Genomic DNA, 18,290 nt, shown 5'->3' on the forward strand with positions numbered 1-18,290 from the left:
ATGGCCCATTGATTACCATGAGATCTTTCTGTGCAGAAAACGAATACAGTCCAGTGTGTTCCCTGCCTAGCAATGAAATATCTTCCAAATTTTTAGACAGCGCTCCACTTCAGTTAGTATGCAGAAGATGATTGAATGGCCCTATAGGGACCGCACTCACCCGTCCACTATGACCACTGTGAGACTGGTCAAGAGAAGTTCTGATATCCTCCTTGCTCGGACTCCTCCTCCGTTTGTCATACACCGCTGCAGACAAGTAATCTTCCGTCCTAGACTTTCTCCCCTTCAGATTGTGGGTTATCAATGCACCTCTCTCTAGAGAATACCTTCCTGACTGACCAGTCCATTCATTCTCCCTGCTTATAGACTTCATGTGGAGATGCATTAAGAGCTACAGAAGTCACAAAGCGGTGTATGACAAACGGGGGAGGAGTCCGAGCAAGGAGGATATCAGAACTTATTTTGACCAGTCTCACAGTGGTCATAGTGGACGGGTGAGTGCGGTCCCTATAGGGCCATTCAATCATCTTCTGCATACTAACTGAAGTGGAGCGCTGTCTAAAAATTTGGAACTTACACAGAAGGGTACAGCTACACTCAGCTAGAAGCGCAGACAAGAACATTTACCCAGCTATCTCACTCTTTAACAAAGGAAGAGTGGACTTTATTGAGCGTTGATTTTTATATTTATTAATTCATTGCATTTATCTTTGTAGTGCCGTTTAAAAACGTAGACAATGAAATATCTTGCAGATGTATAGTTCCCTGATCAATGGCAACCTTCACAGACACCTTTGACAATACCAAAGTGGGCAGGTAACATGTCTGTGAGGTGCATCAGTTAAGTGAGGTTTGATTAATCATTTTGAATTATTTCAATACTCACCTGGATAGCACTCTTGCTCTGCCTCATTGCAGCAAATAAGTCTTTTGCAGGATTCTCATCTCCTCCTATTCTTTTAGCAGCCTAAAAAAAAAAAATAGTCATTTAGCAGCCTAATGCTGACCTCTAGGTAGTCAGTGGAAAAACAATATAAGTGACATGTCTTGCTCACTCCAAATGCTTTAGTATAGTACAGCTACTCAGCACAAGCAATACAGTCTGGTTAAAGCTCCACCCCCCACCTGCTGGCTGGAGAGTGTGGAGGAGCAGCACACTGATGAGTCATCATACTGTTCCTTCCAGAAATTAGAATTCAGCTGTACCGCTACAGATCCTAACTGACTCACAGTGAGGTGACCACACTTCCAGCCCGTGCACCTGCATCTGTGTAAGCAATGTATGAGCTGCTATAAAAAACCTTCAGGTACTTCTGCTAGGTTACTCACCTCAGTAGAGGAAAGGTTCTAGATCTCAGAGCCTTATCGGTCCTCTGTCTGTGCACTCATTCCACCACTGTCCCCCATTGAAGTTATTCAACCAACAGGATGAATGCACCTTCAGGAGTCCTCATGAAGACTTCTAAGTACAGTCATTCTGAACACAAGCGGGTCGGTACTGCGCATGGGCAACTTCAGGTTAGCGCATGCGCAGTATGGATACCCCTGTCTGTGAAAGCATTAGGGGACTCTACTACTTCTGAAGAGTCCCAAAGGTGCTTAATGAGGGTCAGCAGGGAACTGAGGGCAGAGGACCGGGAAGGCTCTATGGCAGTGGTCCTCAAACTAAGGCCTGCGGGCCGAATGCGGCCCCTTGAGGCTTTTTCACTAGCCCCCAAACACCAAATGTATAACTTATGGATGTGACCAACTGCACTTTTTAAATATCGCTTGCCCACATATAGAATAGCCGTGCTGGCCCCACCCATCCACATACTGTAGATGCCAGCAAGCAGTAATTCGTGACACTGCTGTCCAACTGAACAGCAGGTTGTCACCTGGGTATGCTTCACTGTCTAGTGCACAAAAACGTTCTTTGGGTGCTGCAAGATTGAGTGACTGCTGCTGGGAGTTCTCCTCCGGGCATGACTGGGGGAATCAATACCTAAATTCAATGTAATGTTTTTCAACATCATTTTATGTATGTTCCAGCCCCCCAGGGACCCCTGCTCAATGGCATCCAGAGCCTTCTCTCTACATAGGCGAGTACGGTCTCTAACTTTTTTTTTTTTTTTTTTTAAAGGGACTCCGAGCTCAAAATAAAAACAAAATTAGTACTCCCCTTGGGCTTTCTGTAGCCCAGTGTAGGTCGGGAGGTCCCCCGGAAACGTGCTCAGTGAGGTCATTCTGGGTCTACTGCACCTGCGCAGAAGACCCAGAATGGACACGACTGAGACAGTTACCAGGGCTGATCGCGGCTGAACGGCAGACGTGGGAGGACACCGAGGGCCTCACACGTGTTTATGCTGCTGAAGGAAGCAGCGGGTAAGTATCAATTTTTCTTGTTTATTCAGCTCTGGTACACTTTAAATAAGGGCTTTAGTGTTGTAGGATAAAGAGGACATAGAGCTTACCTGGGTGAGTTTGCTGTGCCCAGGGTTTGATCTTCTGGGTCTCTTCTTCAGAGTATCCTCAAAGTCGCTTCCCTCACTGACGGAAATGTCTTCAGGGCTGCTCCAATCCCTAAAACGTGTTTATAACACAATTGTAACAAATAAGCCTAGACAGAGCTTTTTCCAGCAATATTATGGACCAGCGAGTCTATGTGGAATAGATGACTCAGCTCAAAGCCTATTTTAAATCAATAAAAGCTTATTTATATATATAGGAGAACCCCCTGCATACATTTCAACTTATTTTATTGTTTTCAAATGAACTTTTGTTGAAAAGAAAAAAAAAAAAAAAAGATACAGGCATCAGTCACATTATTCACATGAGCACATTACGTTTCTACCGCTGGCTCCTTCCTCACACCGGGCGACCCATCGGCTTCCTGCGGTGATCTAATGGAGTGCTGCCCAGAGGAGCTCCGAGAGCGGTTGCGGGGAACTGAAGAAGGAGATGACAAGCGGCCTGCAGGAGGAGGGGGTGAGGGCTCAGAAGACCACTGCACAGATGACATGGCTGCAGTACACAAGCTGTAACACAGATAAGACACCTCAATTATATACAAACTGGGCTGGTTCTCTCTTGAAGCAAGGTGCAGAGATCAGGCGCAGAGATTCCAGGGGCGGCATGTTTGTTCTGTGTTTACACTAACAGCATGCAGTCAGAGTAGGAGGAGAAGCGAGAGGAGAGCGAGGTGAAGAGGTCATCATTGGGGAAAAGCAGCTTGTTGTGCTGTGTGAGGAGTCTGACAGTGAGTGAGGAGCGGGTAGACAGGAAAGCAGCCGTGCTTCACTTGCACAGCAGAAGGGAGCAGGTGGCACTGCGGTCCTGACTTAGGCCAGAAACCCACTAGGAGTGATTTTCTGAGCCCTTTGCGATTTGAAAACTCTTGCTAATGTAATGCTATGGGTGTGTTCCCACATGAGCGATGTGATTTTATAAAAATCCCCCATAGCATTGCATTAGCAAGAGCTTTTTCAAATCACTAGCGCTTAGAAATCGCTCCTAGTGGGTTTCTGACCGTTGGACATTCCGACCTCACCAGGTCGGGATCTTCTGCGGCTGCACGAGCATGCGGCCGCGCTGCTCGCGATCACATGAGCATGATAGCGAGCGGCGTGGCCACAGAAGATCCCGACCTGGCGAGGTCAGCATCTGCAATGGAGGGAATCTCGGGACACCAGAGCTGCGGCAAGGGACAGATCAGCAATCAGGGACTGGAGGAAGCCCCTGGTAAGTAGATCTGACCTTTTTTTTCTTTAAACATTAAAGGACAACTGTAAGGAGAGGAATATGGAGGCTGCCATATTAATTTCCTTTTAGGATCCAGAGGCTTCCCTCTACAGAGGTAAGTATCCAGCTTTTTTCTTATTGGGTCACTTAAGCCAACCTAAAAAAATGAGTTTTACTCACCTGGGGCTTCTACCAGCCCCCTGCAGCTGTCCGGTGCCCATGTAGACTCGCTTCATTGCTTCTGGCCCCTCCGGCAGCCACTTACGGTTTCGGCGTCAGGAGCCGACAGGCCGGGAATGCAAGTGATTCTTCGCGTTCCTGGCCACAATAGTGCCCTCTATACTGCTATTGCAGCCAGGAACGCAAAGAATCACTCGCGTTCCCAGGCCTGTCGCCAAAACCGGAAGTGGCTGTCGGCAGGGCCAGAAGCATTGGGGCGAGTCTACGTGGGCACCGGACAGCTGCAGGGGGCTGGTAGAAGCCCCAGGTGAGTAAAACTCATTTTTTTAGGTTGGCTTAAGTGACCCTTTAAGTCCCAGGTTTGGTTTAAAGGACACCTGAACAGAGAGGGATATAGAGGCTGCCATATTCATTTCCTTTTAAACAATACCAGTAGCCTGGAAGCCCTGCTCATCTATTTGGCTGCATTAGTGTCTGAATCAGACCAAAAACAAGCATGCAGCTAATCTTGTGAGATCTGACAATGTCAAAAACACCTGACCTGCTGCATGCTTAAAGTATTAGAGGCAGTCAGCAGGATAGCCAGGCAACTGTTAAGCTAGGTACACACGCGCCGATGTAACTTATCAATCGAGCCGATGCGGCTCGATTGATAAGATCCGACAGGTCCGATCTCGCCGCCGCTCGATTCCCCGCGAGCGGACAATAGCGGGGAATCGAACGGAAGATAAGGGGCGCCGGCGGGGACGAGCGGGTATCGAATCCGATGCACGCGCGGACGAGCGGGGACGCGGAAGAGGCGATCCGGCGGCTAATCAAGCCGCCGGATCCCTCCGTCTAGATTAGGCTATATAAGGTGGCCATACATCAGAAGATTATGGGCAGATTCGACCAAGAGACAAATTTATCTCTAATCAAATCTGATTAGCTAAACTTGTCTCTTGGTTGAAGCTGCCCATATACTACAGGCCGATTCCCATCTGATTTCAGCATGAAATCATCAGGGAATCGGCTGAGCTCGCCGCATCCGCACCGCTGCTGCCCCCAAAATGTATAAATGTATGTAGTGTGTGCATTTATACATTACCTGCCCTGTAGCAGCTTCCGCATGGTGTCCGTCCATCTCATCAAGTAACAGCCACATACACGCTAGCGGCGCACAGCATCTGACGTCAGACGCTATGCGCCACCGGTGTGCATGCGGAACCCAGCGAGATGGACGGAAACCGCATGGAGGCTGACACCAGACAGGTAACGTATAAATGCACACATTACATACAGTTATACATTGCGTCGGCAGCGGCGGGGGTTTTGTCTTGTCACTCGTTTGCAAATCGGCAGCCATACCGCCGCGCACCAGACCAACCAACTTCAGCTCGACATCTTGCAGCATGCGCGATCGATCGTGCAGACAATATCCATCCCGAAATTGCTCGCTTTGTCAGTCGGCATGCACTTGGCAGCACCAATTTTCATCCAATTCGATTATAATAATTGAATTGGATGGATGATTGGTTGGTTGGCTGATGTATAGCCACCTTTATTGTTTAACCACCCTGGCGTTCTATTAAGATCGCCAGGGCAGCTGCATGAGGGTTTTTTTTAAATAAAAAAAAAAATATTTCATGCAGCCAACTGAAAGTTGGCTGCATGAAAGCCCACTAGATGGCGCTCCGGAGGCGTTCTTCTGATCGCCTCCGGCGCCCGGAATAAACAAGGAAGGCCGCAATGAGCGGCCTTCCTTGTTTTGCTTAGATCGTCGCCATAGCGACGAGCGGAGTGACGTCATGGACGTCAGCCGACGTCCTGACGTCTGCCGCCTCCGATCCAGCCCTTAGCGCTGGCCGGAACTATTTGTTCCGGCTGCGCAGGGCTCAGGCGGCTGGGGGGACCCTCTTTCGCCGCTGCTCGCGGCGGATCGCCGCAGAGCGGCGGCGATCGGGCAGCACACGCGGCTGGCAAAGTGCCGGCTGCGTGTGCTGCTCTTTATTTCATGTAAATCGGCCCAGCAGGGCCTGAGCGGCACCCTCTGGCGGTAATGGACGAGCTGAGCTCGTCCATACCGCTAAGGTGGTTAAGAGGAAATACATATAGCAGCATCCATATCCCTCTTATTACAATTGTCCTTAAACCTTTACCAGTTGCCTGCTATCCTGCTGATGCTCTGCCTTTAATACTTTCGTCATGCACTCTGAACAAGCATACAGATAAGGGGTTTCTGACAAAAGTCTGATGAAATTAGCTGTTTGCTTGTGTCAGGTGTGCGAGTCACACATTACTAGCCAAACAGATCAGCAGGATGACAGGCAACTGGTATGATTTAAAAGGAAATAAATATGTCAGCCTCAAAATCTCTCTCTCTTCAGGTTACCTTTTTTTCTGCTGCCAGAGACATTTAAGACCGGAGCAGTGCTTTTCAGCGCCTCCATAGACTTCAATAGGAATCATTCCTATTGAAGTGCTCAGTGACTAACGTCGGCTCCGTCAGAAGACAGAGCCGAAGTTGCTTAAAAACATAATAATTCGGCCTCCAGCAATCGCTGGAAGCCGAATTATTTCATTCCCCTACTATCCATGTCGGCCTGGAGGGGGAATAGTAATTAAATCGGCCCGGACTTGTGCAGAAGCAGGATCAGCTATATAACGCTGTATCCTGCGCCCAAGTCTACCGGCGCCGATTTCAAATGTACGCTTTAAGACAGGTCTTCACCACTGCCAACAGAACATCATAAAATGGTCCCACATCGCTCTTGTTAATCCAGTAGCCTGCCTGGAGTCCTAGAAGAGCTGGTCAGGGGCATAGCAATAGGGGGTGCAGAGGTAGCGACCGCATAGGGGCCCTTGGCCTAGAGGGGCCCCGAGGGGCCCACCCTCAACCACAGTATTAGCTCTTTATTGGTTCTGTGGTGGTAATAATCACTTCTATAGATGCTTTGATTAGTGGTAACCGTTAACAAACTGTTCCCCATCCCCTTCTTGCACCTCTGACACTGTAGTTGCCATTGACAGGTTTTGGTGTTTTGTTATGTATAGAGTGCATGGGGGGCCCCATTGTAAAACTTGCATCGGGGCCCACAGCTCCTTAGCTACGCCACTGGAGCTGGTCTAGTGTCTGCTACCACTGTCAGCTTCCTCCTCATTCCTCTGAGGACAGTCAGTGACATGACTATTAGGGATGATCACAGGTATGCAAATTGTTCCGAGTTGATGCAAAAAAAATTATATATACATATATACACACACATAGCTTGAAGGTGGACCAATCAATTTAAACCTGGGTTTAAATTGATTGGTCCGTTTACAAACTGCATACATTTGCATAATTTCAGAAAAAGTGCATCCTATTGAGCATCCTTGCGTAGTCTGTAAAGTGCTGCAGATGTCAATGCTATAAACACACACAATAGAAGTGATGCGATTCTGAACTGCACTGCCCAGTAAAACAACACACCTGAGAGACTACATGCATAATCTCCTAGCAACAAGTACTCTGGGCAGGGCTTAAGTCCACATGGATAATCTCCCTAGCAACATGTACTGGGAAGAAGACCACATGTATCCTCTCCCTAGCAACAAGTGCTGGGCCGCAGCACACTCTCCCTAGCAACAAGTACTGGGCAGGAGATGTACTCTCTCCTTAGCAACAAGTACTAAGCCTGAGACCACACGCACTCTCCCTAGCAACAAGTGTCTCGAGCTGGCCGGAAGTTGGGGCCGCAGAGCTCCTCCACACAGCCTGGGACGCCCGCTGTACGTGCCTCGCCCTCTCTCTGGCTGTGGGGAGAGACCACCGTTATCAGCCCCGGCTTGGCCTGTGCAGTGGCTGCCGCGCTCACCTGTCACGTACAGCAGCAGCCTCCTCAGCGCAGCTCCCTCTGCTGCGCAATCTCACCCGGACTCCTCCTACCGCACTGTCCAATCACTGAGGACTGAGGAGGGGGCGGGGACCTGGAGACCCCGCGCGCCACTGTCCTGTGAGGCCCGCGACGCCCCGCCCAGCGGCTGTTACTGGGCGGGTATTGTGATATGGCGATAGAGATAGTAGGTTACTATTAGTGGGCGGTTATTCTGCTGGGTAGAGTAAGTTACTGGGATGATAATTCATTATGTTATTGCAGGGAAGTTACAGTTACTCGGCTGATATTGGGGAATGCCTAATTGTGTTGCAGTCCAGCAGTTCAAGGCTGTATTTTATCAGCCCAGGCCAAATGTGTTCTTGCTTTCGCCTCTCCAATTTCATGTGTGGCCCCCTCTTCAGGCCCTGTTCAGACTGTCAGCGATAGCATAATGCTTATAAATTTAAAGAAACGCAATGTAAAAAACGCATGCGTTTGTTATGCGTTCAAATGCGTTTCCTATTGCGTTTTGCACATGCACGTCACCCAGGAAACAAAAGAATTATGGGAAACGTACACTAAAAACGCAATAGTACGCGTTTTTGATACGCATTTATAGACTTTTATTGCGTCCGTTTCTGTGCGTGACGCACAGAACTGCGTGCAGCAATGCGGATGAGAAACGTATGCGTCTCATAAGCATACATGTGAACAAGGCTATTAGAAAACAGTAGCCATTTATATGCGCAAAGTCTGCCAGTATGCGTTCTGTAAAAACGCCTAGGAACGCACATAGTCTGAACGAGGCCTTAGTCTTTAGTGTGTAACGTCCATGTGCAGCAGCCCCTCTTTCCTATATACTCTTATTATTATTATTTAGAAAGTTGCAGTGCTATACAGAGTATATACTCTTGTCTTAAAGGGAACCTAAACTGAGTAAAATTATTTAAAATAAACACATAAGGTAACTTCAAATGAACATTATATCGTTACCTTGCCATCAGTTCCTCTCAGAAGCTCACCATTTTCTTATGACAATGATCCCTTCCAGTTCTGACATTTTGTGGGAACTGAAATATAGCAGTTGCTGTCAGTTATATATCAGTTACTGTCAGTTATAGCTGAGAGAACAACTGATGTGCCAGGTAATGTCCATGTTTTTCTATGGCTCAAGTGGGCGATGTTACAGTTTAACAGTGTGCTGACCAGGAAGCTGTTATGGGGTAATGGCCATTTTCAAAATGGAGGATGAAGAATTCCATGGATTGCAGAGGACAAACAGGACAGGGGAGAGGACAAAGAGATTGATGAGTAGATTTACAGGAGGTATGTATGACCTGTGTTTATTTTGACTTTTAATTTTCAGTTCAGGTTTTCTTTAAAGGGACTCAAAACTCTTAAATTAAGAAGATTTTATACTTACATGGGGCTTCCTCCAGCCCCATCCACTCCGATCGCTCCCAAGGAAGCTAATAACTAAGGACATCTTGTGGCCAAATAGTAAAATTACATCTACATTCATTTGTTTTAATAAAGAGACCTACACACAATTTAAAATTAACCCATTACCTCCCACACTCTCCCATAAATACCCAAATAAAACTTTTGCATTAAAAAAAAATTACAATTAAAAAACAAACAAAAACAAAACATAAATAGTTACCGTAGGGACTGAACTTTTTTAATATGTAGGTGAAGAGGGTATATTACTGTCATTTTTTAAATTATGAGCTTGTTAATAGCGATGGACGCAAAACTGAAAAAATGCTAATTTATTTCCAAATAAAATATTGGCACCATACATTGTGATAGTGACATAATTTAAATGGTGTAATAACCACGACAAATGGGCAAATAAAATATGTGGGTTTTAATTATGGTAGCATGTATTATTTTAAAACTATAATGGCCGAAAATTGAGAAATAATGATTTTTTTTTCTTAATATTCCCATTAAAAGGCATTTAGAAAAAAATAATTCTTAGCAAAAGATACCACCCAAAGAAAGCCTAATTGGTGGCAGAAAAAAACAAGATACAGATCTTTTTGTTGTGATAAGTAGTGGTAAAGTTATTGGCAGATGAATGGGAAGAGCATTGAAATGTGAAAATTGCTCTAGTCCATAAGGGGGAAATACACTGAGGGCTGAAGTGGTTAAAGTGTACCTGAGATGAAATAAATGAATGCATTTATGGGGCTTCCTCTAGACCCCTTCTCATCGTCTTATCCACCACTGGCTGGCTTTTTACTTTCTTCAGTCATGACTCCTTGTGTGTCCGCGGCCTGACAAGGCCCCCATCATGCTCTGTGGCCTGGTTTGTTCTGCCCCTGCACAGTAGTACTGACAGAACCGATAGGTTTTGGACTAGTGCATCTCCTCATGGGGGATTCTCAGGGGTTTTCTTTGTTTTGAAATGCATTTCCTGAATGGCAGTCGCTAAGTCTAACTACCAAAATAGTGTGGTAGTGATTAGGGAGGCTGGCTGGTATCTTACTATTTTGGCAGTTAGGATTGAAGAGAAACCGTAACCAAGAATTGAACTTCATCCCAATCAGTAGCTGATAACCCCTTTCCCATGAGAAATCTTTTCCTTTTCTCAAATGGATCATCAGGGGGCTCTGTATGGCTGATTTTGTGGTGAAACCCCTCCCACAGTGTGATGTCAGCGCCTCACAGCTCTGAGGTCCTGACATCACACTGTGGGAGCCCTTTTGCATTGTGGGAAACAACAGGTTGCAAGTGTGCGAGCAGCCCTTAGTATGCATAAAGAAAAAACAAAACTATATAGAGTAATAACGTCAGGTTTAATTTGTAACCTCCACCTGCCCCATTTTACACTGGTGCAGCACACTACAAGTAAAATATATATAATGCGCTCACCAGATGGTGTGGCTGTTCAGTCGCAAACAGCGATAAGGGCCTGCATAGCATAGCCAATCGAACATAACACTCCTTATTCTGACTGCAGTCGTCTCCAGTCCTGATTTCCATTCGTGCTACTGACGAGCTACTGTTTGTCCCCTATCTTATTGCCTGATGAAGCGGGCTGTGCCTGCGAAACGCGTTGCATCTTTTGGGGTACCAATAATAAATGTATTTGTTTAATTCAGACAGTATTTTGAGTCCACCACTGCCTCCCAGCAAATTTTAAAATTTTTATTACCTTTTATCCTGCTGGCGCCTCTGTTCTCTTACGATAATACTGTGTCCACCCCTGGTGGAGGGGTGACCTACCCCTACTTTCCTGATCTACAGAGAGCGACATCTTAATCCTGAGTGAGGACAGGTCTAATCTCCTCACCTGCATCTACAGTGGTTGCCTAAGAGGTAACCCATGTTTGTGAGTATATTCATCTCACACTTACATTTATCCACGGTTTCCAATACATACTACACTATATTGGGCTCTCGGTGTCTCCTATTTGTCTCCAGTCCTGAGGACACCTCCACTTTCACATGTATCAAGAAAAAAGACACAACATAGTGCAGTATCTTCACACTTTCTGGCACCTCCACCTCAACCCAGTGCACACCGTGTGCAAAAAATGCAATGCGCTCACCAGATGGGGTGGCTGCTCAATGACAAACAGCAATAAAGGCCTGATGTATAAAGCCCCTGGCTCATCAATCCTCTTCCTCGGCTGCAGTAGCTTCTAATCGTAAGGACACTTCCAGCTTTACACTCAAAAAAGAATTAAAAAATCGCAACAAATAGGCCTCAATTCACTAAGATCACGCTGGAGATAATAAGGCAAGAGAAAACTTACCTTCACACAGTGAGAGAGTTATCTTATCTCTCCATTCCTTAAAGGCCAAAACCACTAAAAAAGTAAAGTACCTGCATGATGTTTAAATGCACGGAGGACGCCATCCGCGCCCTCCGTGCAGTTCCGCCGGGTCCCCTTAGTAAAATCGCACCCCCCCCCCCGTGCCGCTCGCGACCCCACAGGCCGGGTCGGGCTCTCCTGCCACTCCTAATATGGCCACTGGAGCTGGCCGTGGCAATGCGGACTGCGTGGTTCGGGGGGTGGCTACAGTGCGTGGTTCGGGGTGTTGGCCCTAGAGCTGCGCAGCCGCACTCGCGGCAATGCGGACTGCGCAGCCGCGGCCAGCTCCACACTTTCTCCCTCAGCCACAGGGATGCAGGGCTATGAGCTGCAGCCCTGCCTCACACGCGTCTGTCAGCGGCGGATCACCGCCACTCCCCTGCCCCTCTCAGTCTTCCTTCACTGAGAGGGCGGGGAAGAGGCGGAGATCCGCCGCTGACAGACGTGTGGGAGGCAGGGCTGCAGCTCATAGCTCTGCCTCACACGGAAGTTAATGCTGGCAGCAAAATCCAAGAAAGTCGTGGATTTTGCAGGGGAGAGGGAGGGCGACTAAGAGGGGATTTAGATAGCTTACAGCCACAGGGATGCAGCGGTTTAGTTAGGGATAATATGTTAAAGAGAATTTTGTTATAAAAATTAATTTTTAAGAGACTTCAGTGTCTCTTTAAAGAGAACTTGAACTGAAAATAAAAAAGCCAAAATAACAATACACAGGTCATACTTACCTCCTGTGTAGTCTACTCATCGATCTCTTTCTCCTCTCCTGCGTCCTGTTTCTCCCCTGTGATCAATGGAATTCTCCGTCCTCCATTTAAGAAATGGCTATTACCCTATAGCAGCTTCCTGGTCAGCACACTGTTAGACTGTAATATCACCCACTTGAGCCATAGGGAGACATGGACATTACCTTGCACACTCAGTTGTAACTGACAACTGCTGATATATAACTGACAGCAACTGGTATATTTCAGTTCTGACAAAATATTGTCAGAACTGGATGGGAACACTGTAAGAAGAAAATGGTGAGCTTCTGAGAGGAACTGACGGTGAGGTTAGTATGTAATATTCATTTGCAGCTACGTCATGTGTTTATTTTAAATAATTTTACTCCAGGTTCCCTTTAAGGAGGTTATGCTGCCTAGTTATTTAGGGGTCATAGTGTCCACTTATATTATTTAGGGTCCATGCTGCCCAACTGATTTGGGTGCTCATGGTGCCTAATTATATTGTTTGGGGAACAGACTTCATAATTATGTTATGTAGGGCCTTATGCTGCCTAATTATGTTATTTGGATGTCACAGTGCCGTATTTGGGGTCTTGCAAGCTAATTGTTATTGAGGGATCGCAGTGGCAATTATGTTACATGGGAGTCAAGTCATGTTGTCCAACTGTGCTATTTGGGGACACATTGTGCCTAATGGTTAGTTGGGGGTCAAACCAATATTTATCTCTACCGGTAATCGGATAAATTATTTTTCAGACAGATCTAAGGAACTGATAATCAGTTTTTGGTTGTACATGCTGTTAAATATTGATCAGTTGTGCACATGATGTTGCCCCATATGGATGTTCAGACAATAAAACAATGTAATATGTCAGGAATGTGAACCCAAGAAGTCGCTTGGAATAGACGCTTGTTTAGAAAAACCATTGTACATTTGTTGACACTGCTTTGACATTGTCCACTGATTAAATGACAGTGATTGCCTAAAAAGTAGGCCACATCTTGCCTCTTGCATACTGGGCCTTATTTTGTTATTTGAGGGGGGGGGGGGGGGGGGGTTGGGCACTTGCTCTAATTTTATTATTTGTTACACTGGCCCTGTGTGCAGTTGCATGCTTTGCACAGCACAAACATGAGTGCTGGAACTGTGCAATGAGGCTAGATTGATGATGTGTCCAGCATATTCATAATGACTTCATGATATCTGCAAGCTGCTTTCAAGTGTATATGTAGTGAAAAAAATGCCCCTAGGGGTTACTTACCTAAGGAGGGGGAAGCCTTTGGATCCTAAAGAGACTTCCCTCGTCCTCCTCTGCAGCCCCATTCCAGCGCTGTGACCCCCAAAAAGAGCTTGTCGATGCTTGTCGGCAGCTCACACAGGCTAGCACCGCCCCCTCTCAGCTTTCTCCAGAAAAAGCTGGGCTGGATTGGGTCCGCGGTACTGCTAAGGTGCAAGCAGTCTGCATGGTAGCACAGCCCCGATCGGGCTCGGTTATTTCTGCTGAAGTCAGAGCGGGACGGTGTTAGTGCACAGGGTAGGGGTCTCAGCGCTGGAACAGGCTGAAGTACCAGGACGGGAGAAGCCTATTTAGGATTCAGAGGCTTCCCTCTCCTGAGGTATTGTTTTTTTCTCCAAACGGACCTCACAGGTTTACTTGAAATGAGGAAATTCAACTTGAGGTTTGATACTTGCCTACTATGAGGGTAGGCTGGCTTTGGATGCCATAGAGCCTTCCTGTTTCTCCGCCCAGCCCGCTGTTTACCTTGCTACTGCTAGTTTTTCGTTACTCCTCGGGTAGCCTTCCTGAATGCGCAAGCCCGGACTTGTGTGTGCACAGTCCCCGGCAGGGGACCGCGGGCCGGCGGCTGAGCGCAGAGCTGCGGCGTGGGACATGTCAGCTGTGAGGGGCTGAAGGAAGCCCCAGGAAAGTAAAGGGGGGGGGGGGTTTGCTTGATGACTCCTTTAAGGGCTGGTGCACACCAAGAGCGGTTCTGAGCGTTTTTAAAAACACTTAGCTAATGTATTGCAATGGGATGGTGCAGACCAGAGCGGTTCGTTTTGTCCCCAAACGCAAACGCGGGTCCTGCAGCATTTTTGCTGATTTCTGAGGCGTTTCTGCCTCTATGTAAAGTATAGGAAAGGGGAAAACCGCTCTGAAAAACACTAGATCAGAGCAATTTTTCAAGCGGTTTTGTTACAGAATCTGTTCAGTTACAGCTTTACTGTAACAAAATATAAAAATGCTACACCAAAACGCTCCAAAAAATACTAGGAATGGTTAGAAAATCGTTTCAAACGTCTAAAATTACTCTGGAAAACCGCTTCAAAAACCGCTAGCGTTTGCGGATACACTAGCGGTTTTTGGTGTGCCCTGGCCCTAAGTGAGTTTCCTCACATGAGATTCTCTTTAAAGCTTTATTTTTTCAAAAAATTTAAAGTAGACCTAACGTTTTTTTAATGAAATCTATTGGTAATAAATGACATTCTGTAGTTATATTGTTTAAACATGAAAAACATTCACAGGGCTGTTTCTATATTAAGTATTGTCCTGGGGAAAAGTCAACATGGCTTCCCCTGAACACCTTCCAATATAGCGACATCAGGTGCCCCTCCAAATAGCTTTTGTATCCATGTCTCATTTGGGGCCCGTACCAAAACCGGAGCCACGGTTACAAATGTTAAAAATAGCAGCCGTCTTCACCCACTTCAAAAACTGATCCGTGGGCGATCCGGGGGATCTGCTTTTAAAAACTGAACGGAGGGTCCGGATTTGCAGGGTTTTCACGGACCCCGGATACACGGAGGGGTAGTGAAAGGCAATGCAAAAATGGATCTCTCTCTACACAGACAGCTTTGGACACAGAAACCGATCCATATCCAGTGTCCCAGCCCTGTCTGTGGATGGGGAGGGGGCCGCCATGCTGGAGGGGGTAGCAGGCAGGTAGGTGAACAGTGGGCACAGCAACGGGGAGGGGCATCCTCCCTCACCTGGGACCCCCCTTCCCCGCTCCCTCTCCAGCTAGTTTATTTTAAAATCAATCGGGTAGCGAGTGTCAAGCGGGGAACCCACTCACTTCCTTGCTTTCCACCACTCGCCACGTCACTTCCTGCAATGCCGCCCTCTGTACTTCATTGGGCAGTATTGCAGGAAGTGACGCGGTGAGAGGTGGAACAAGGAAGTGAGTTCCCCGCTCGCTGCTGTATTGATTTTAAAAGAAACTAGCCAGAGGAGGAGCGGGGAAGGGGGCACCCAGGGGGGGTTGTGCCCGCTGCCCCCCTTCCTGCCTGCTACCCCCTCCAGCAGAGCGGCCCTCCCACCCACGGCCACTGAATGGAGTGGAAACATGCTACAAAAATGCAGCACAGATCTGTTTTTTTATCCCTACGTTCCGTTTTTTGAAATCCTGAGCCCGGACCGCGGATTGCGTTATGCAACTGCATGTAGTGTGGACCGAGCCTTAGGCCTAAAACCCCCTACCAGCACTTTTCTAAGCCTTTTGTAAGCACTTGTGATTTGAAAAGCACTTGCTAATGAAATGCTCTGGGTATGATCTGGATGTGATTTTTTTTACCTTGTTGCATGTGGTGCAGTATATTCATGGCCCTACAAACTTAACAGGATGCACCAGGGCCGTGAATATAAGTCTACAGCGGCATGCCGCCGACGCTCGCTCCCGTTCGCCTGCGCGCGCGCACCGCCGTTACCGCCGCTTAGAGGGGAAGTTAATGAAGGGGAGCGGTCCCATTCATAAATGTAAGTCCCGTTTCAATGAATACCGGGGTCTAGACACCGGTATTCATTGTATCTTCATGTTGTTACACTGCTACGCATTACTTCCGATTCACGCGCTTACGTAGGTGAATTGGAAATAATGACTGAGGACATCTTGTGGCCAAATAGTATATTACACCAAAATTCATTTTTGTTTAATAAAAATCCCCACACTGACTTTTATAATAAACTATTTCCCTCCCACACTCCCACACCCTCCCATAGTACCCAAACTTTTTTTTTTTAATATATATATAAAGGGGGAAAAACATTTACATAAAAAATATATATATAAGTAGTTACCTTAGGGACTGAACTTTTTAAAAATGTATGTCAAGGCGGTATATAACTATTAATTTTTAATTTATGGGCTTGTAATTAGTGATGGACGCAAAACTGAAAAGATGCACCTTTATTTCCAAATAAAATATTGGCGCCATACATTGTACTAGGGAAATTTTTTAAACGTTGCAATAACCGGGACAAATGGGCAAATAAAATGTGTGGCTTTTATCCACAGTAGATCGTTTTATTTTAACACTATAATGGGCAAAATCTGAAAAATAATGAATTTTTTCATTTTTTTTCTTATTATTTATGTTAAAATGCATTTAAGATAAAATAATTCTTGGCATACTGTACCTCCCAAAGAAAGCCTAATTGGTGGCGAGAAAAACAAGATATAGATCATTACGCTGTGATTAGTAGTAATTAAGTTATTGGCGAAAGAAAGGGAGGAGCACTGACAGGTGAAAATTGCTCTGGTCCACAAGGGGAAAAAACCTCAGTCATCAAGTGGTTAAATCCCCTATAGCAGAGCTGGGACAAGGTCCTCCAGCACCCAAGGCTGTGACACCAAAGTGCGCCCCCCCTTCCCTGCCACCCCATCTGTCACACACTGATTACTATTAGACTAAGAGGTGCTACAGGGCCCACAACCTCCCCAACACCTTAATATCTAGTTATGTGGCCTGCAGTCACTGCTATGTATCCCCTTTTCTTATTTCTTTCTGCTTCAAACACAATTAGGAATGACAGCTGAATTAATTGTGCGCCCCCTCCTACACTGCGCCCTGAGGCTGGAGCCTCTCCAGCCTATGCCTCGGCCCGGCCCTGCCCTATAGCATTGCGTTAGCAAGAGCTTTTCAAATCACTAGCGCTTTTTTGGGGGGAGGGGGGGGGAGGGGGCATGATTAGATGGTTCTCAGTTTCATTGGGCTTTAAAGAAAATCTGTAAGAAAATAAAAACTCCCCTGGGGATACTTACCTGGGGGGTAAGAGCCTCTGTCCTCCTCCATCCCGGCGAACCGGCACTGGAAGCCCCAAATGTTAGAGAGGTAAATATTTACCTACCACAATCCAGCGCAGGCACAGTAGTGGCTCTCTGCTCGAAGCTCCGGCGGAAATACCCTGCGCAGCCGAGTGGACCTGATCAGGCTCTATTTCCACCGGAGCCCATCAGAAAGCCACTACTGCACCTGTGCTGGTGCCCTGAAGGTAAATAATTGCTGCTTGTGGGGGGAATCACTGAGGCTACAAAGGACGGGGGAAGCTGCATTAGAATCAAGAGGCTTCCCCCTCCCATAGGGCCGGTTCAAGTAACAATTGGGCCCTAGGGCAAAATTAGCCTGGGGGCCCCCCAACAGACACCCCCGACCAAAAAGCGTCATTAGGGGCCCTTTTTTGCAGACAAACTTCCCTCCTGGGCCCCTGAGCTAGCTGCTGACCCTCCCCCAATCACCTCCCAACTTAACTGTGCTCCCTAGGACCTCTGCAGTGTCTATGTCAGTGTAGTGTCCCACCTGCCCCCCAGCACAGATGAGACGCTACTCTGCCAAAGACTCTGCAGAGTCCCTGGGGAGCAACAGTTAAGATGGGGGAGGGACACCTTGGGGGCCCCTACAGACTCTGGGGCCCTGGGGCAATTGCCCATTTTTTCCTATGGTAGCTCCGGCCCTGCCCTCCCCAGCTAAGTATCCCATAGGGACTGTTTTTTTGTTACAGGTGTACTTTAGTCGAGGTCGCACAATTAGATAAAGAGAAAGGAGCATGTTTTCCCCATGTGGAGAGTGTCTGTGTGTGTGGTAAAGCGCTTCTGCTTGTGTAACGCTCATGGAATGCCTCCGGGGGAATCAGCACACAGACTGGCCTTTTTTTTACCAATCTGGCACCTGGCTTGCATACACCAGGCCATACACGGCTTCTCTAGGCAAGTGGAGGAGGGTCATT

General features: G+C 47.1%; 2 protein-coding genes across 4 annotated transcripts in view; one reads left to right on the forward strand and one right to left on the reverse strand.

The window, feature by feature from the left end:
• The window catches only part of STAG3 (STAG3 cohesin complex component), a 135,672-nt gene extending 127,829 nt beyond the window's left edge, over nt 1-7,843 (reverse strand). The window contains exons 1-4 of one of the 3 annotated variants that reach the window (XM_068274049.1): nt 7,737-7,843; nt 2,826-3,017; nt 2,454-2,562; nt 887-967 (exon numbers count right to left, since the gene is read on the reverse strand). In XM_068274049.1, coding sequence (XP_068130150.1) covers nt 887-967; nt 2,454-2,562; nt 2,826-3,001 — 366 coding nt within the window. In that variant the 5' untranslated portion in view covers nt 3,002-3,017; nt 7,737-7,843. Of the gene's footprint in view, nt 1-886; nt 968-2,453; nt 2,563-2,825; nt 3,018-7,351; nt 7,450-7,736 lie in introns of those variants that run through there. The other 2 variants (XM_068274051.1, XM_068274050.1) reach the window with 2 other exon arrangements.
• The window catches only part of GPC2 (glypican 2), a 61,878-nt gene continuing 51,281 nt past the window's right edge, over nt 7,694-18,290 (forward strand). The window contains exon 1 of the mRNA XM_068274053.1: nt 7,694-7,941. The gene's annotated coding sequence lies outside the window, so the exon portion shown is untranslated. The remainder of the gene's footprint in view (nt 7,942-18,290) is intronic.

This window comes from Hyperolius riggenbachi, chromosome 3 (genome assembly GCF_040937935.1).
Source record: "Hyperolius riggenbachi isolate aHypRig1 chromosome 3, aHypRig1.pri, whole genome shotgun sequence".
Lineage (NCBI taxonomy): Eukaryota > Metazoa > Chordata > Amphibia > Anura > Hyperoliidae > Hyperolius > Hyperolius riggenbachi.